Raw genomic sequence first — 20,864 nt, 5'->3', positions numbered from 1 at the left:
ACAGAAGGATATCAGAGATGTACTTGGATTTTCTTCATCGTAGAATATTAAAAACAAATCGATTTATTTCAGTTGCAGTAGAGATATATTAGTCTGGATATATGAGAAAAGAACTAAACATGCTTTATTTGATTAAAATGGACTCAAACAGAAACAGATGGTTGAAGGCAAGGTGGAAAATCTGCAGGCATCTTCATTAAACAAGCACCCAGAAATACAAAAAACAACAACCTGGGATTAAGGGCAACTGTTCACGGTCATACAAAAGAGTTATGAAAAAGTTTTAGGCAGAGAGGGTTTTTTTTTTAGTAACTGGGATATTATCTAGACATCAAACTGGAGTTAATCAGCTAGGCGGATTTCATCCTAACATGGAGACAAATGATGGTACTTAAGCCCGGTTCACACAGTAGGATAATCTCTCCAGTTTTAAACCAGATTATGGGGATGGGTCCTCAGATAATCCGGTGAGAATATCCTGCCATGTGTGCTAAGAGCCATCAGGTCTGCTCTAAAGGACACTGGGACCACTTCCATCCCCATTCAGCGAACATGTTGGGTGATCTTGGGCAGATATCCGAGTGTGTGTGGTGTTCCCTGAGCTCCGACATAATGGGAAGCAATCAGAAATTGGGACCTGAGAAAAAAAACAAAAAAAAAAACAGTACCTGACCAGGTTAACAGTTGGAGCCACTGCTGTCTTCCCCCAACTTTACAGTTTATCTCAGACATCATTGTTCCACTCGGCATCTCCACTGTTTCCTCGTTCGCTATTATTATTTTCTGGAGGCATTGTGAGATTTTCTGTCTGACGTCTGTTTTCGTATTTTTGGTTTCATTCTTTGTTATTCTTATTGAAAGCCTTCAGGTGGAGCACCTATTAGTCCCACTCATTTGGTGACTACTGGTTACTGTTTATAGGAAAAGTCAGGTCAGCAAGGGATGATCATTATTTACACCTAAAACTAATACATTAGCAAGGATTTAATTAATTTAGCGTTAATCAGTGAAAAAAATAAATATAGTAATTTTCGGCGCGATCACTGAGTCTTGGAGCGGCCAGTTTTGCCCAAATATAGTGACACCTCACGCCAAGATGACTTGGATAATAGCCCGTTGTGACAAACACCAGATACAGCACTGGGACTTGATCAACAGCCGATACCGCACCGTGTCGTCACAAACCAGTAGGTGGCAGTAGTGTTCTTTGACAAACATGCATGCCTCCAGTAAAGCACATTCAAATGAAAATTACTCTTAATTAAAACATATCATTTCTTGAACAGTATGTAATAATTTCATATTTAAAGTACTTTAAGAAGCCCTTATTACGCTTCTACTAAACATCCAAAAATAATAACACAGATATGTGTGATATATAAGTGTGAACTTAGCAGTCTAATAAGTTGAGAAAGGGGAATCAGTTTTACGGCTGCGCAAACAAACCAACTCCTTTCCAAGATGGACTCTTGTTTTTCCTCACACATTATCCCTTTTAGGTTTTCTCTTTTTAGCCTCCTCACAAGGTCTAAACATTTTCCTTAACTCCGCCATGACCAGAAGTTGAGCAGGCGGAAAAATAAGAGAGCGAAAGTCTTACCTCCCTGACGATATAAGAGCCTGTGGCCATAATGCAATACGTTCTCCCAGGTCACATGACCTGGCCAATGACTGAGCATCTTCTTCCAACTATAGGAACTATATTTTGTGTTTCATCTGTCTGAAAGCAGTTGGAAAAAAGGTCATACTTAAAGAAAAATTTAAGCAAGACAACCCCTTTGTGAATAGTAGCTTTGCCTCGTCTGTTCCTGTTCCTCAGCTATCTCTATAGTTATGCTGCTATAGGTTTAGACTTCTGGAGGACATAGGGATCCATTTTTCATCATTCTGCTCCATTCTATCTATATTCTCCCTCTTTGCAGAATCTATTAATTCAATCTCTAACTTTCTGCTCTCTCTGCTTTTTCTCATAGCAGCTTCATCTGGTCTGTTCCTGTTTGGCTGTCACTCCATCCTGGAGAGAAATATCAGCTGTACTGCTGCCATCAACACCTTTGTTTATAGATGTTGGAGTTCAGCATGTTTTCCAGTGTAGTCCTGTTTCTCTGACCGTGACTGGCTGGATGTGCTCTCTTTCATCCTCTGACATGGGAGCTGGCTCGGAGTTCATCTGCCTGGCTGTGTGTTTCCTGGATGGGGCCGCCTTTTACAGCTGCTTTTTGTATCTCTGCTTCTGTCTCCTTGAACCCAAGTCGGCCTCAGCAGATGGCAGCTCACACGGAACCTGGTTCTGCTGAAGGTTTCTTCCTGTTAAAAGGGAGTTTTTTCTCTCCACTGTCGCTACAAGCATGCATTCAATAAGTCGATGCAATCAACTGGTCTTCCTTTGATATAAAACTTTGAATCAATTTGACTGGATCATCTGGTGAACTATAAAGTGACCTGAGATGACATGTTGTGAAATGACACTATACAAATAAACTAAATTAAATTTAACTGAATGCCAGCTTTTCAAATTGGCATAAAGCCACTGGAATTTTTTTCATTGTGAAGTTTTATTAATAGCACATATATTCACCTGAGAACTGATTAAGGAGATTAATGATATCTGTGTGTTACAGACTCTGGTTGCGTAGATTAAAATGTATATGACAATAAAGTAGTGAATCTCAAACAATTTATTAATTTTTAATTATAGAATTCTAAAAATAGTCCTATAGGCTCATAGCTCTTATGTCAAATATTAAAAAAACAAAACAAAATTTTCACAGCACCCCCTGATAAAAACTTACTTCTAGCGGCCCTGATAGATATTATTTGAAATGAGCTCAATCTAACAGGTCATTGGTAGAAAAAGATTAGCAGCCTTAGTGGAAGTGGGCCGTGTTTTATAGCCACACGTTCATCTTAATAAACCGTGGGGATATTCTTCATTCTGAGACACTCATGCATGAATCTAACCTTTCAAGATGCTGAATGATCCTGATGGCTGAGAGCCGGAGCTGCTTTTTTCCCCCAAATGTTTAAGAAGTCTTTTGTGTCTGCTCCTCAGTCTGACCCCATAAAAGCTGCAGGATCAGCCAGGAGGCTTACAGCCGTATTCATTTATGCGCCAGGCTTTTATCCAATTCCTAACGCCCTCAGCTTATTCATTCTAATAGTCTCTCTGTACTGTAGATGGAAATGAAAGTGTACAAACATCCCTGGTAACAGCTTTGAAATGTGTCCTGAGCTGATAAGTAAAGGAAGACATCAAATCTGGGATGTGTTTGCTTTTCTTTAGAGGGAAATTGATCTCAGTAAAAACACTTTATGAGAGTTTTTATTTTTTTTCTACTAGAAATGATAACAGTTTAGACTCATTGGGAAACATCTTGTAAACGTTCCTGCATTTGACAGACACTGTGATGCTTCCTGTATCTGCTATGGTGAAAATAACTCATTTTCTCTCCTCTCAACACGCATTGCTTGTTCCAATCCAGCAAAACAATGACTTCTACGATGCTGAGTCCTCAACTCATGCAAAGTCAGAGAATCTCTTAAAGTGATGGTTACCCTACAAACGAGAGGAACCTGGGGGGCCAACAAGCTGCAGACAATGTCCCACATGATACGATGTTCCATCCTTGAAGGGTTTCCTAAGTCAGGCATCAATGTGTGAACGGGATTCCTGTAGGAAGATTCCAAACCTGATTCCTTCTCTTTGTTGCTTCCGTCACCTTTAAAGGAGAAGTCTGGTCAGCAATGGCCACTTAGAGCGGCCATTTGTGCCCAAATATAGGAACCCCTCCCTCCTGCCATCTTCAAGCAGTAACGTCACGGTGCAGTAAGCCTAGCGCCATTCTCCCTGCTTTACAAGCAAAATCAATGGGAACTACTAGACACATCTGCAATCAACAACAATTATTGAAGATTTCCAGAGGACTTCACCATTGAAATTCACCAGAGCTATAGTGAAACTGAAAATGCCCACGTGCATGGCAGCTGGATGTTGGAATACATCGGATAAAAGTGGAAAAAAAAAAGAGTTATTTCACCTTACCGCACCGTTACGTCACTGATGGAAGATGTCAGGAATGAGGTGTTACTATATTTGGGCCAAAATGGCCGCACCCAGACTCAGTGATAATATTTGTATTTTTTTACTGAATAACTCTAAATTCATTAAATCACCGTATTCGTTTTAGCTATAAATTATGATCCATTGATTATTCCTTGCTGACCAGACTTCTCCTTTAAAATAAAGATAGAAATAAGTACATTAAGTGTGTTTACACTTAATTATAGAAGGTAAATAAGATGATTTGACAATTGAAGGATTTTTCTTATTTTAAATGTAAATTATATTGTTCCATTGGTGTCTCACTTACCTCGTCAGTTCAAGAACAAATTCACTTATTTTAAGAAAAAATGACTTCTTCAGGTTTCATCTGCAGTAGTTCCTCTGATAATCCACCTTTCTATTATTTACAGCCTTCATCTCAACACATCATTCATGATGATGATGAAAAAGCAGGAAAGGTTCGCAGTGCGGTGGCGTCCCTTTGAACTCACCTGTAGCCGTGCTGAGTGTCTACACACACCCCTCCGTTGAAGCAAGGGTTTCTGGGATACGAGGCACAGGGCTGGTGGGACTGGTCCCGTCCGGAGCAGGAGCACACGGCTCTGGACTCCAGTGTCACGGAAACCAGGCTCATCGTCCCACAGTCCACCACGGTGGGCGTGTCCCGCACAGTCAGAACATTGGTGCAGCCGCCAGTGCCGGCACACTCTGAGCCGGGACACTCGTCCACCCGCACCTGGAACACGCTGACCTGCAGGAAGGACTGGAGCTGAAAGAGAGAGAAATAAGGTTTGCAGCAGCTGCTGTCAGAATAATAAAGGTGATTTTTGCAGCAGTAGTGGCAGAGCACTCCTATAGAAGAGCTTTGCAGAATCTTTTTCGATCTGATATGTTTTTTTTTTTCCTGCAGGCAACAATCCTACTTTGTGTTGTTTCTACTTCTGTATTTCAGACGCTCACAGAACGATGTATTTCCTCTGCAGACACCAGCAACTAGCAGGATGATAGTAAAGCAATCGCTCAGCGACTGCCCACACAAACAGCCAGCTGTGTGGGAGCAGAGCTCTGCAGCCTGGTAATGAACCCAGGTCTCTGCAGTGGACAGTCAGTGAGTTCCTCTACTTCTTGCTTGTTTTTCTTCTCCAGCGCCATGAAGAGAAAAAGCCATCTAGCTGAACTCTATCATTCATTTCGGCCCCAGGAGCTCAGGAGTTTGTTCAGTTTTGGCCCGGCCTGTCTGTGCATGCATCTCCACAGCGGGATGCAGCATAACAATTCCTCACAGCCTCTGAAGGAAAGCTGCTGGTCTCTGTGTTGACTTCCTGTTGTTCAGATTGTTTTTCTGGTTAATTTATTTAGTTTATTTCTATAGCGCCAATTTACAACACATGGCATCCCAAGGCACTTTACAGTTCACCAGATCATCCAGTCAGATTGATTCAAAGTTTTCTGTCTAAAGAAAACCAGTTGATTGCCTCGACTCATTGATTCAAAGACACTAAAGCCAGATTTATCCTCAGAAACCAGGTCGACTGCGTTTCTGTCGCAGTGAACGCAAATGTGTCCCTGCCCCCTCCGCAGACAGTCTGCTGCACCGCTCCAAAATTGTAGGTGAACGCAGACAGGAGGCCTCTGATTGGTCAATTCTACATCCGCTCTACAGTATGTGTATTTCCTTTTTGGTAGCTTATCGGCTTGATTTGATTGTATGACCGCCATTGTGGAAAACGACTCGTGAAGTTGGACCAGCTAGGAGAGCAAGGTGCGTGAGAACGCTGGGACCCTTTTTCCACCTGGATCCCCGCTCTGTTTCACCCTCATGTCCCTCCGTTGTCGCGCAAACTTGCCCCCACTTCCTCACCGCCTCAGCTGTTTTTAGACCCATAGGTAGTTCCTGATTTCCCTGATTGTTGTGGCGTGGAATAACATATCGCAGACCACAATTCAATATTGGGCATAAATCAAAAATATCTGTGACAAGCTCACTGCGACACACTGCTGCGGGAGGATAACCAGACCTTAAAGGAATAGTACACCCAAAACATGATTAGCCTTCATTTTCTACTCACCCCCATGCTGAACAACACTCTGGAGTACTTTTTTGATATCTCAAATGCATCTGGAGATCTGGGAGGCTTCTTGCTGTCTGCTGACATTCAAATAATGGAGGTCTATGGTGACCGAGACAGAAAGGTCCATAAAAGTCCACAAAAAACGTGTCAATATTCCTCCATACTGCTCTTCCAATGTATTCCAAGTGTCCTGAGTGGGTAGTGTCCAGAATTTACTCGAAACAAAGTCATTTAGAATGTTTTTAGAGCATAAACAGTAGTGTATAGGATTTCCTGAAAGCGCACACATGCGCGCTCACGACGCTACGGAAGCCGGCAGACCAAACCAGCGCATTCAGCTCGGCAAAGAACTCATGCTCTTCCTCAACACTGAAGTCCTCAGAAATTTTTCTTTCGTTGTTTCTTTCTTTGCACAGGTAAACAGCACATTTCTTCTTCTACGCTTGCATTATTGGCAGAGCAGACGCTGAATGCGCACTTTCATCTGGCTTGGTCTGCCGAATATTGACACGTTTTTTGTGGACTTTTATGGACCTTTCTGTCTCGGTCACCATAGACCTCCATTATTTGAATGTCAGCAGACAGCAAGAAGCCTCCCAGATCTCCAGAGTGTTGTTCAGCATGGGGGTGAGTAGAAAATGAAGGCTAATCATGTTTTGGGTGTACTATTCCTTTAAGCATGCTTGTAGCGACAGTGGAGAGGAAAAAACTCCCTTTTAACAGGAAGAAACCTCCAGCAGAACCAGGCTCAGTGTGAGCGGCCATCTTCTGAGGACGACTGGGGTTCAAGGAGACAGAAGCAGAGATACAAAAGGCAGACGAGCTCTGAGCCAGCTCCCGTGGGATCTTTTTCCAAAGCATGTCAGCGTTTCACAGTCTCAGACACTTTATTTCAGCTCCTGTTAAAAAACAGGCTCATCGTTTCATAAAAAAAAGTTCTAAATATTAAAACCTGTGAGATTTTTCTGATCTTCTGAACATTTTGCAACACACAAAACCTTAAATGGTACAAATATCCTCCAAGTTACACTTAATTAAATGTGTGAAAAAACTAAGAAGACAAACAGATGATAGGAATGTGATGAGCTGTTGCTGACTGGGATCTGTCCAGTTAAACTGGTGTATCGACACCAGCTGTCCTAATGGTGCAGAGCATTTTCATGTGAATGTTGCCATGGTAACAACAAGTAAAAAAATTAAATAGTTGAAACCCTTCAAATTTTTAAAATAATTATTTCTGTGCTTTTTCATTTCAGTTAAATTAATGGTTTGATTTTTTTATAATCTAGAAGTTCTGTAGATTTTTAATTTGAATGATATAACAGAAATAAATGATGTGGAAGAAAAAGCTATGAATATTATCTGTATGAAACTAAAACTCTAAAATCACCACAATCGTTCTGTGTGGACAGACAGCTCATCAGGACTTAGAAAATATTTACCTCCTCACAGATTTGCTCAGTTTTTGTGTTTTGTTTTCTCACTTAAAGGGAAAAACCTTTTTTTACATTGGGTCCTTAATTTTACTTTATTCCATCATGTTCTACTCACCCATATGAGTTTGTGTCATTGGAGCTGTTCTGAAGATATTCTGTTAGGTTATATACAGTAACATCTTCTTATGGGCAACGACTTGAAGGCACAAACTAAACTGTTCATAATTTATTCTTTATGGTACGCCAGCATTCAGAACATGTAGGCGAATCACTGTTTCCAAGACATCCGCAGTTATATTTTTCATATTTATATCTTTTGAAAACAAAGCGGAACGTGTATGACGTCATCCGCTCGCTGGACTTAATTGCATATTTTTACTCCGATACATTTTCAATGTTTGGTTTAGTCACTAAGTAAAAAAAAAACAAAAAAAAACGAGCGAGAGAAACGCAAGTGTTGTGACCCCACCTACTGACTACAAAGTCGGGTCTTGCCAGGGCTTGTTCATCAACACCAATAGGATACGCCTGTTTCGCAAAGCCAGTCTAAGTTTATCCTAAACTGGTTGTTTATATTATTTTAAGTGAATTTAGCCTTCAAAGTTTACCAAAATGTAAAAAAAAATGTAATTCAAACTGCACTACTTTTTACGTATACTTTTCACTACATTACTTGAGTACATCTATTTTTACAGTAATTCTTATGCTTAAGTACAAACCATTGCAGGTACTTTAAGACTTTTACTCAAGTAACATTTCAGTCAGTGACTTGGACTTTTACCAAAGTCGTATATTGGAAAGGTACTTATACTTTTACTTGACTCCGAGATTTCAGTACTTTATACAACACTGTTCAGCGGACAGGATGAATGAACGGTAGTCGGCACTACCATTCATTCATTCATTCATTCATTAGGTCTGCCTGGACAGAATCGTTCTTTCTCTTATGGCTTTCTCTGCCATAAGCTCTGTCGCTTAGCAACCGTGACAGTTGACACACAATACAGGAAAAGACTGAATACTGAACTTTTCAAAACTGTTTCTTTTGTTTTTTTTTTTATTACTGTAAAGTGAACTAAGACTACACTCATGAGAATCCAGAGTGGAATAAAGGTTCCAACCACTGGGAGCGTGAACAAAAAAAAGCAAATGTAACTAGAAAAAGCTGTTTCGGAGAAACAGCAAGTGGGAATGCTTTTGCTGATTGAAAAAAGCTAAAATCACCTGCAGAGCATATGAAAATTTGATAGGAAGTCATCAGAAACTTCAAACTGCAGAAAACAATTTAATCATCTTAAGATTTTGTAGGGTAGAATCATTTGGCAGTAAAATGGCAGAAACAAACTCATCTAAAAAGCTGCACAGCCAAACCATACATGATATCAAAAAATGTCTTGAATGTGGACGCTAGAAGGGTCTTAATATAATGTCTCCCAAGTTTCTAGAAAAATGTATAAAGAAGGCTTAGGCTGCATGTTACGAGGTTAGCAGATGCTTTATTACAGTGTAAATCTTAGAACCTGATTAAGAAATATGCACTGAGGTGTGTGGTCAACAGGCCTTGGTAGTGTAATTTGAAGAAATTGGTTGAGTTTAGGTCATAGCTACGAGCCATACAGCACAATGAATGAGTGTGTGTAAGGAAGAGGCTTTTATTTTATAGAGTCCCGTTAGCCTTATTTCAAAAGTCTATCATGGATGTGTGTCAAGGGAAGGGTCATGCCCAGCAGTGATATAGAATCCATTTCTAAATATGAAATCACTGGTTTTCCATGTTATCGGGTGAATAGATGCTGTATTAGAGCGTAAATTGGAGACTTTTATTGTGAAATTTGCTCTGGGGTATGTTTTGAAAAGGTCCCTAGAGTCTAATAGAAACAAGCTGGTAGAGTTTGGGTCATAATGCTGAGCCATTTGCATCAATTAATACACAAGTATAATATAGAGGCTTTTATTGTGTAGGGTCACTGGAGTCTTATTTTGAATGTCTAGTAGGGTTGTGTGTTTAGAAAAGGGTCAGACCCAGCAGTGATACTTGATGACTTTCCAATTGTTAAATCACTCTTTTCCCCTGTTATTAGGTCAGTAGATGAAGTGGCAATGGGAGGCTTTTATTTTGAAATTTGCTGTGGGGTTTGTTTTGAAAACCCCCCTAGAGTCTAATTTAAAAAAAAAAGTGGTTGAGTTTGGGTCATAATGTTGAGCCATATGCTGGGGAAAAAGTATGAGTTTAATGTCGGGGCTTTTATTTTGTAATGTCCCCAGAGTCTTATTTTGAAAGTCTATCAGGGTTGTGTGTGAAGGGAAGGGTCATGGCCAGTAGTCATATTGTATCCATTTCCAAATGTTAAATCACGGTTGTCTCCCTCCATTAGATTAAAATGTGCTGTTTAAAGTGGCAGAGGTAAAATCCCTTTGAAGCTCGGTTACCTTGACGACGCTTAACGAGCCTGTCAGTGAAAGAGAGAAAAGCGCTTCACTTTCGTTCCTTTCCTCTCAGGATTTTTTGAATGGGAAAATCAACTCCGAACAAACGAGTGCTGAAGACAAACCGTAAATGGTATCTAGAAAATTCTTTCAGTCTAAGCGACAGCTATCCTTTGTCTCCAATTGGGATAACGTTCATCGCTGTAGCTCATTCACAACCCTAATGGGAAGGAGAAATAAAAAGGTTTGTCGCTCCTGCTGGTCTCATTAAATAACATGGAGTTCCATGGTAGAGCTGAGCTTTTAAAAGCAAAACTTCCCCTCCGAACAAATGAGTGGTGAGCCAAAACCGTAAAAGGTATTCAAAAAATTCTTTCACCGTGGACGTCAGCCATCCTTCGGCTTCGACTGTGCCAACCTTCATGTTTCTACTAAAAACTGTTTGGCCACGGTGATGATGTAAAAATGTGCATTTTTTGAGTTTGAGGATTTTGCTCAGAATCAGCGTTTTCCTATGCCCGAACAAGTCAGCTAAACAGCTAAACCATAAATTATATTGAAAAGAATCCTTCAATGTGAGTGCTAGAAGGGTCTGAAGATGATCTATCCCAAGTTACATGTTAGTACATCAAATGGTTAGGAAATGGGAGCGATACGAAAATATGTATCGTTTTGGATTTTGTCTGTGATTTTTGGAAAGTCTCTCATTGGATTTCTATTGGGGAAGTGTGGACTTCTTCGCGGTCTGGGCCAAACTGTCGGAAAACTGTAAATGCCACAAAAATGAGGGTTACATTTCCTGAATCCTGACAAAAATACCTACGTTTTGATGTAAAATTTATTTCAATTGAGTGAGAAATGAAGGAGTGAGAAGAATTTGTTCGGAAAAACCAGAACAGCTCAAAAGCTAGAGCACGCACTCTAGCAGTTGAAGAATTCCGTCCATAGACTTCCATTATAAATCTAAAAATCTTTAAATTTTCTTTTAAACTTTGAAGTTTTACTGAAGCAAAACTGTAAAAGTTAGCAAAAAGCCGAGTTAAACAGTAATAGCAGAAAGATACGGAAACATTTTAAAAGTTGAATGGTGTTTCTAGCTGAAAGTATGCTGAAGTAGTTAAAGGTCAAAGATGATGAAGTTTTAGCTGAATTTTGCTGAAATCTAAGAATTCTACATGCATTTCAATGGGACAAAAAAAAGCAGAAAAAGCTGAATATCACGAAAACTACAAAATATATCTTTACCAAAAGACATAGCATAATTCTCCTGAACAAGCTGAACGTTTTGATACCAAAATTGTTAATCGGTTGAAAACTGAACAGAAAAATAAAAAGTGAACAACTATAAGTGGGAATGCATAATCATTCCCACTTGATAATATAAACCTTAGTCAGTTAAATAACATAACATGCTAAATAGCAGCAACATCAGAGATGTTGCTGCTATTTTCAAATATCCATTACTATAAACATGTCCATAGCTGCATATTGGTTGCTTAATCTCCAGGCACAGTTTTATTTTGTTAAAACACTTTACAGCACATTATTTTACTGTTTATATTTTAACTCTTCACTAATATGTTATTCTTATAAATTTTTCTAAGTTTCACATTTGTATGGACCTTAGAAAAACCTTTTTGCTGCTGTAAACACTAGAATTTCCCCATTGTGGGACAATAAAGAAATGTTCTATTCTATTCTACTAAAGAAGTAGAAAGATAGAAGTAAGTCTAAACAATTTATGTATAAAAAATATATCAGCAAAATCTCTTATATTCAATAATTAAAAATACTTATAGGAGCAAATTTTGCAAAATAATATTAAAAACTAATTCTTATCAGATTTATAGGCCCCATACTGCAGATATATTAGAATATTTCCTTAAATTACAGCCAAACCCATTTACACAGTAACCGATATAAATCTTTATATAAACCAAGCAATACCGCCACATATTTGAATCAATAACTATTTAAAACAGCTATTTTCATTAATTTCAGATGGAATTATTCACATACTTGTATTATATCAAACTTCAGTTCAGTCCAATTCAGGTTATTTCTATTGCGCCAATTCACAGCACATTTCATCTCAAGGCACATTACAATTCACCAGACCATACAGTCAGACTGATTCAAAGTTTTCTATCTAAGGAAAACCAGTTGATTGCATCGACTCATTGACTCGAAGGCAATCGAAGGCACTAAGCATGCTTGTAGTGACAGTGGAGAGGAAACCTCCCTTATAACAGGAAGAAACCTCCATTAGAACCAGGCTCAGTGTGAGCCGCCATCTGCTGAGGCCGACTGGGGTTCAAGGAGACAGAAGCAAAGACACAAAAAGCATCTGTAAAAGGCGGCCCCATCCAGGAAACACACAGTCAGGCAGACGAGCTCCGAGCCAGCTCTTATGTCAGAGGATAAAGAGAGCACATCCAGTCAGTCACAGTCAGAGAAACAGGACTACACTGGAAAACAGGCCGATCTCCAACATCTATAAACAAAGGTGCTGATGGAAGCAGCACAGCTGATATGTCTCTCCTGGATGGAGTCACAGCCAAACAGGAAAGCTACTATGGAACTTCACTTCCTATATTCACCACAGTTCGGCGCCAGATACCATTTCCTCTGATCACGGAGCAGCCGGCTTCCTTGGTCTCGCAATAAATCCTGGATATCGAAGGCTAGAAAGGATACAGCGTACCTTTCCTTCAAATCGAAAAAAAAGAAGGGCGAATTTGTTTGCCACATAATGAAGAGCCTTGGAATCTGACCACACCTCGGCGCCGCGCTATGATGTAAACAGCCTTCGAATCTGGCCTGCGGAGGACGCAGCCCATGAACTGGAACTCACCCTCTATGTGCTGTGCAGCAGAATTAGGTCATCCAGACAGGTTAAAGTGGTCTGAGAAAAACCCTCAGGGAGAATTACCTGCTGCTCTCCAGCTGAAAAAGTTGTTCTTGCAGTGCTGCCATTCTCAGACAGAGCTGCACTTTTGTACTCCTGCTGTTTTATACTTCAGAAACAGTTTTCTTCACTTTGCAGCGGTGCTGTAGCATTTTAGAGTGGACTCTGCATTTATAAAGTCCTATTTTTCCCAGGAAAAAAAGAACACGAGAAACCTCAGGGAAGAAATAGAGAGAGCCTGGAAGGTAAATGCAGCTGTAGAGCCCCTCGTCATTGGAGCACTGGGGGCAGTAACCCCCACAGTGGAGAGGATGCTCCAACAGATACCAGGAGAAACATTAGAGACCTCAGTCCTGCAGCAGAGGCAGGTCCTGTCAGCACTTCAAAGGAGGAAATAAAGTCTCTGCAGTGGCTTTTTGTGCAATCGTCCAGAAAAGTGGGCTACATGGTGGTCAGGCAGGGAGGAATTTATGACGCTCAAGGTTGAGGAGAATGATAAGGCAGGAAAATTGGCTGGAGGTGAAGTATGTGCTGAATATGGCGTGTGTTTTTCAAGGCGTCGCCTCTGAGGTTCATAGGGGCCACACTGCACATGTATGTTTTCACTTTCCTGCACAACGACACACTGACTGGGATGGTGACCCAGAAATGAACACAGGTCGCTTTACGCTCAATGTTCTGGACTGATCGGCCTCAACTCAGCGTGAAATGACTGCACAGGCTGACTGGACAGCAGAGCTCCTGCTCTCCCGATAACGACTGTTTATGTAGGTCACCGTTTCTGCTGACTGATGTTCCATCCCAAACATGGAAGCAATAAACAACATTTCTGCTGATTTACAGTGTTTACCTCATGTTGACCAAACTGCATCATTAATGTTTCTGCTGTTCATTCAGGGTTTCCTTTAGACTTTGATGCGGAAAAGAAATCTTCAAGAAGACAACAACTGTATGCTGGTGAAGATTCTTAGTCATCCAGGTCAAAGTCATTCCAAAAGAGTTAAAAAACAATCCACTCCAAGTTTGAAGATGTTTCGCTTCCGATCAACGAAGCTTTTTCATTTTAAAATGTTAGAAATCCTGCTGATTATATACAGAAGCCCAACAAAGCCTTGTTTTCGCTTGGAAAATATGCAGATTGAAACAGACGAACGGGTCCAACCCTTTGGAATGGGGGACATTTTGCTTCTTTGTTAGCCTGTAATGCCCCATACCTGTCTATGTCTGTGAAAAGGGGGTTGTTAAAGGGAATTATTGGCCTGGCTGAACAGGCGAGGTCTTCTGTTGCCCTGTAAAGGAGTGGGGGTTTAAATGATAGTGGGAAGGAAGTAACTGTATCGCTGCATTATAGGTTTTTGAAAGCTGAAACCAAGTTGGTTAAAGGTTGGTTTTTCTTTCTGAACATAGATGGCTTCCTTCACACCCCTGGTGTGCTATTGCTTGCTTGGAATGAAAACCTGCAGCCATACAGCTGTACAGCAGTCTTGTCCCGAGGAGGTTGCTCCTCTGTGTTGGGCCATGCATCTGTGGAGACGCTGTTTGGTTTCTCCAAAGCAAAGATCAGAGCATTCCTCACTGCATTGAACTGCATTCACCACATATTTGGTCTGGGGGTTTTATCCTAGTCTCTGTTTAAGGGTCTTGAATCTGCAGATTAGAGATGGTTGTGTTTAACCATCTGATCCACTGATCAACAAACAATAAATAACACACGTCTTAATTATGCATAACAATAAAAACATCTCAGCTCTCCTTTATCTGTTTTGCATCTAATGATCTTTTATTCTCATCTGTCCATTAAAGGACAAGTCCGCTCATATTCAGAATTCAAACTTCTGAAAGTACTTTCAATGGGAAATTATTACATACTGTTCAATAACTGATAAGTGTTTTTTAATTAAGAGTAATTTTCATTTGAATGTGTTTTACTGCTGACATCCATGTTTGTCTAATAACACTACTTTTGAATGGCTACTATTGAATATGGAAAATACGAATGTTGTTCTAATTTGTTTAGCTGTTGGTTGACCTGGAGGTGCTTCTCCTGCCTTTATGTTTCCCTCCAGTCCAAACTGGTCCTTGCTTCTCTATTCCTATCAATAGTCTTCCATTTAAAATTGCTCTACAGATTTTAGGAACTTCTGCTTTTATTATAAATAATCATAAATAAGAGGAAGATCATCAACCTCTGAGCATGATGCCTTTTACTTCAACTAACAATCAAAAATTCAATTCAGTTTATTTCTATAGCGCCAATTCACAACACATGTCATCTCAAGGGACTTTACAGTTCACCAAATCCTTCAGTCAGATTAATTCAAAGTTTTCTATCTAAGGAAAACCAGTTGATTGCATCAACTCTTTGACTCTTCAGCAATCCCTCACACTAAGCATGCTTGTAGCAACAGTGGAGAGGGAAAACTCCCTTTGAACAGGAAGAAACCTCCAGTACAACCAGGCTCAGTGTGAGCGGCCATCTGCTGAGGCCGACTGGGGTTCAAATGTTAAATAATGAAAATAATTATTTTTAAATCTGAATTAAAAAGCAGGAAGAAACAGAATTGGGAACATCAGTAAAAAATTTTGCTTCATATTCTTCTCCCATTTCCTTCCTTCCTTCAATTCCGCCTTCTTTCCTTCCCCTCTACTCCCCCTCCTCTATCCTCACATCTCTCCTGTTCATTTTCTCCCCCCTCCACTCTTCACATCTCATTCTGATCAATGTCTTCTCCAGAGAACTTGGCTGAATTCAGATGAAATGCTCTGTGCTTTCCTCACAAATCACACCTGAAGGACTCTACCTTGGCACTCACACACCTCCCTCCCAGTCACTGCTGCTCCCTTATGCCACTCATTCTGAAATCTTATCCAGACAGTTTCTCCTCTTTGTGTCATCCTGAAGATCTCTGTGTGAAACCCAGAGGAGAAGCTGAAAGGCTCAGTGTGGTTATTCAGCTGGAGAGGCCATTTTTTACTGACCCCCCCTCATCCCACATACATGCATATGCTAATAGAGGCTGGCTCATCCTCCTCCTGTCCAGGACAGCAGCTCCATCTGTGGGCTGCAGGTTATTAACCCTCACTGGATGCAAACCTTAGCAGAGGTCAATCCGTTCCCTCAGACTCTGCTACAACCAATCAAATCAGACAGAAATCAGCTGCGAACGCTCAGGTTTCATCTTTCCTTAATGACAAGTTTGCAAACATGTTTATGACCGACCCTGAAAGAGGCTCTTTGTTTACCAAACATAATGTGATATAAGTCTAAATGTTTGTCGATATCATGGTGAAGATTTAATAACACATGGATTAGGGCTGGGCAATTAATTGCATTTGCAGTTTGCAATTTAACAAAACACAATTTTCAAATCACAGAGGCAATCAGTTTTGGTTAATTTACATTTAAAAAGACTAAGAAGATAAATGTGTCCTCCAGGCCCTTTAGCTGGCGGTAATATGCTTAAAGTGAGTTTAAAACTACAAATACGGGAAGAAAGAAGTGCAGCTAGCATGCAAATCCATGCAAATGTGTAAGTAGAATTGATCAGTTTTTGACAAATGGTTACAGTAAAGTCATGCAAGAAAGGGCTCTGGACAAGCACGTTTTTTAGGTCATGAAAAAACAAACCCTGTAGTGAAACATTTACATTATTTTGGTTAGTGCAAAGGAAAATCGAAATTAAAACACAATATTTATTTAAAATAATAAAAATTTTAATTTTTTGCAACATCATTAAGCCCTATAATGGATCAGTTAACAATGATAGGATAAAAAAAAAAAGATAAAAAATACAATTCACTGGACTATGTTTCCAAGTTTGAAGATGTTTCTCTTCCAATCCTGGAATCTTTTTCAATATAAAAAAGAACTCAACGCTCTTGAGTTCCAGGATTTATACAGCAGCCCAACAAAGCCTTGTTTTGGCTTAGAAAACATGCAAATTGAAACGGACGAACAGGTCCACCCTTAGATTGGGGGTCGTTTGGCTTCTTTTGTTAGCCTGCAATGCCCCGTACCTGTCTATGTTTCTGAAATGACCCCCCACCTTCAGAAACATATTCCCATAGATAGAAAACTTGGGGATGGGAAAGTGTTTAGCTACCTGTATAGCTGAGTTACTGTTAAAGGTCACAGTGCTTAACGAGGCCAGGACATGCGTACTGCAAATTTTCTGTTAGTTCAATGAAACTCAACTCAATACTAAAATATTACTGTTTCCATCAGTTATTAGATCTGTCAAACTAAAATAGCTGCTGCAAACACCCAAATATTTAGAAATAAAATAATTAAGATTAACAGGGGTGCCCAAACTTTTTCATACGAGTGTGTCTGTCTCCTTGAACCCCATTCTGCCTCATTCTGCTGGAGGTTTCTTTCTGTTCAAAGAGAGTTTTTCCTCTCCACTGTCACTAAAAACATGCTTAGTGTGAGGGATTGCATTAGAGTCAACAAGATGAACTGGTTTTCCTTAGAAAACTTTAAACCAATCTGACTGTATGATCTGGTTGAACTGTAAAGTGCCTTGAGATGATGCGTGTTGTGAATTGGCGCTATAGAAATAAATAGAACTGAATTAATCTACAGATTTAGATTGATCAACTTTCCATCTGTACAGTAACTACAGGTTTTCCCAACAGGATTACAAGACAGAAGCTTTCTGAAGCATTAAGCTCCGTTTTGGCCGATTTCTGAGGCCAGAGGTGAAGGTGGAAGCTGTAAAGGTTGTAGTTGGCTGGGGAATAAACATTTAGCGGCATGAAAGCCGTGTGGCGATCTTTGGCCAGTAAGGTTCAGCACCATCACATCCCACCTCATATCCAGCTCAGAGGGCCACAGCTGCTGAAGGGCATTGAGGGAAACAACAACTGAAATGCTGAGACAGTTTTTCCTGGAGATGTTTCGATTTATCCTCAGCTGTCAATGGACTCATTTGTTTGTCAAGACTTTGATCTCGGAGATCATCTACGAGCCTCATGAGCCGCCGCCGTGCTCTGCTGGGTCGGACAGATCTGTCATCAGCAGATGTATTAAAACCCTAGTTTTTCATTCAGTTTGTGACAAGCAGAGCTTTAAGTGATGCAAAGACTCCCTTATCTATTCAGCTTTAGCTCCGCAGCGTAAGAAACTGTCTGATCAGGAGGCTGAATCACAGAGCAGCTGAGGTGGGAGCAAACATGGTAGCGAGGAACTTCATCTGACATTTCTGAACACAGAAAATTAAGGAATGTAGATGAGATGACCGCCTAAAGCCTTCTGTGCTTTGATGAAACATCAAGTCGACCAGCGAAGCTTTGAAAAAGTTTGATTTTAGAAAACTATAACAGGACTGATTTCTCAATAAACCCTAACCTTTAATTAAAATGCACAAAACTTGCAAATATGTCAAATTTGTATTTTTTTCTCCAGTTTAACACAGCAGAGGATTTCGACAATAGTCATAGTCATATTTAGCCATATTTTTCCTTCCTCTTTACCAGGACTACGAACCGGTTCAAGGAATGGAAAAGAAAACTGGAAACAAACGGAATTTTACTAGGAACGGAAACAGAAATTAAAACTAAATGGTCTTAAACTGTTCGGGAACAGTTGAACAGAGTTGCACGAGAAGTCACTAAAAGAGCACCAAGATCATAACAAGAGGCCAGCTGCGGATAGTGAAAAAACACAAACAGGTTCAAGTGGCATTAACCCCTGAAGTCCTCAAAAAGGCGCGCTTAGAGCTAGTCATGGTTAACGGTAGACCTTTTTCAGCCGGAGCAATAAGAAGCAATGGTATTTTGTATTTCAAACCGGTTCAGGACCGATTATGTTGGTGGCGGAACACAAGAACGAGAACGTTAAACATACCTGAACCGTTCTGAATGGAACAATTGAAAAATAATTTCATTTTTAAGCCCTTCTCTTAACCTTCTTTTATGCATGATCAATGACATGGTCACAGGGGGCGGGGATGGTGGGGTGCTGCAGCGCCCCCTAGAGGCGAGAAGGAGAAACTGTATTAAAAATACTTTGCACAATTTTGAAATTTCTTATGGATATTTTGGGAAATGATATTGACTTTTTTACTTTACTGTTTAGTGTATTTTGATTTTGATTTATTTATTTTAGGGCCTAAACAACACAAGTTCAAAACACTACGTTGTCAAGGCAACATCAAGCAAGCCAGAGGTCGCTGAGTAAATGTCAGGAATCCAGTTTGTGTGGTCTGTTTTTGTGTTTCCTCTCCTCCTCCACCAGGTGGTGCCCCGTCCTCATTGGGTCTCCCTGCACACCTGCAGCTCATTGCCTCATTACCTGTGGAGTGTTCTTAACCTGCTGACTGCCACTACCTTGACGCCAGAGTGTTTGCCAATACAGGGATGTCATCCTGCAAACTGGATGGTGCACACCAAGCAAAGGAAACCTTTGCTTGGTGTGCACCATAGCCCATTCAAATACTGCAGGAAATCTGAGTGGCAGTCAGCTTCTCCATTCACCAAGGAACAACCGCAGTCTGAGTAACCCAGTCCGCCCATCACCAAACAGGACAATCCTCACAGACTGGATTCCATAAAGGACACCTTTTCCCGGAAAAGTGAGTCTGCACCCTTTTCCTCCTATTCAAAAACAAAGATTCAAATTTCCCACTGAGCCTGAACTAACCGCAGTGTCTTCCCCTCACCTTCCAGTTCCAGCTTGACAGTGTTCAGAGCAGCACTGGATTAATCACATTATTCCAAATAAACCTGTTTAAACTTTTCCCTGGTCTGTCTGTTTGGTCTTCTGCATTTTGGGTCAGACCTTGAATATAATCATGACAGTAAAGAGGTATCCCCCTCACGGCAGCAGAGTAGTAAATTTACATAGTCTAATGACAGAAACGAGGAGGAAATATGCAACAGAGACGCATTTCAGATTGGTCCGCTCATTACAGACTTTATCTCCATGACCTCTGAGCACACCTCAACATTTGGACCCCTGTAACCATGGCACCCTGCCTGTAGCTCAAAGTTAGAACATGATGCTGCCACGCACTTTCATATCTATTTGTGCAGCTTAACGTAACCATAGTATTTTAGAGTTTTATTATGATCTTGTGATCTTTGTGTAGTGGAGAACTGTTCAATAGTGTTTAAAGAGCGTACTAATATAATCATTTCCTTGTGCTTTGCGTAAAAGGATTTTGGAGCTAAGAGTCCGGCGTGATATAAACACAGTGAGTCAGGTTCACTCCAGCTGACCAAATCTGCGTTGTTTTAGTGTTATTATGAAGTTTAATTAATAGTGCATATATTCACCTGACCACTGATGATTGCGTGATTCCCTGGTTGCGTGCACTGTAGTGAATATGACAATAAAATATTGATTATCAATCTATTTACTTGTTTTTCATTGTATTTTAGATAGTTATATAGGCTCATAGGTATTTTAACCAAAAAAGCAACACATTTTCACAGCACCCCCTGTACTTCCTGCTGCCCTGATCAATGATACCTGATCAATGATACCATAGAGAATTGTTTATGTTTCAAAGACCAAATGAAGAAAAACCATCTGATCTCTGCAGCTGCTGCTGACCATCTACATATGTTAAAGGGTTCATGTCCTGATCTTTGAAGCCTTCCAAAGTCAACTTTAAGCATATTTATGATGAAATATCACCTTTTATATGAAATATTTGTTCTTTTCTGGCATTTATTCCAACCCAGAGTAAGACACCTGTCCTCCTCTCCCTGTTTGGGTGCCTCCCATTTTATGACTGGGCAGGCGCAGCATGGTCACGCCTCCGGGAGGGGGCAAACATGGAGATGGTGTTCTAGCATAATTACAATCTGAAAAAAAAAGACTTAAATTACAAAGACCCATTGATATCAATGGCTCTTAATGATCTTCAAGATGCATGTCTTTGAAGGTACAGATCATTTGATGGATGCAGACTCTATGTGCTGTGCAGCAGATCTAGGTCATCCAGACAGGT

The 20,864-nt window shown here is 40.3% G+C and overlaps 1 protein-coding gene across 1 annotated transcript in view; it reads right to left on the bottom strand.

Moving 5' to 3' along the window:
* Positions 1-280: 280 nt before the first annotated feature.
* The window catches only part of LOC119773099 (neural-cadherin-like), a 348,848-nt gene continuing 328,264 nt past the window's right edge, over positions 281-20,864 (bottom strand). Inside the window, exons 26-27 of the mRNA XM_038269917.1 lie at positions 4,555-4,832; positions 281-637 (exon numbers count right to left, since the gene is read on the bottom strand). Of these exons, the coding sequence (XP_038125845.1) occupies positions 544-637; positions 4,555-4,832 (372 nt within the window). The 3' untranslated portion in view covers positions 281-543. The remainder of the gene's footprint in view (positions 638-4,554; positions 4,833-20,864) is intronic.

The sequence above is a fragment of the Cyprinodon tularosa genome, unplaced genomic scaffold, assembly GCF_016077235.1.
Source record: "Cyprinodon tularosa strain WSP-4 unplaced genomic scaffold, ASM1607723v1 ctg741, whole genome shotgun sequence".
In the NCBI taxonomy this organism is placed as follows: Eukaryota; Metazoa; Chordata; class Actinopteri; order Cyprinodontiformes; family Cyprinodontidae; genus Cyprinodon; species Cyprinodon tularosa.
This window is presented reverse-complemented; position numbering and strand designations above follow the sequence as displayed.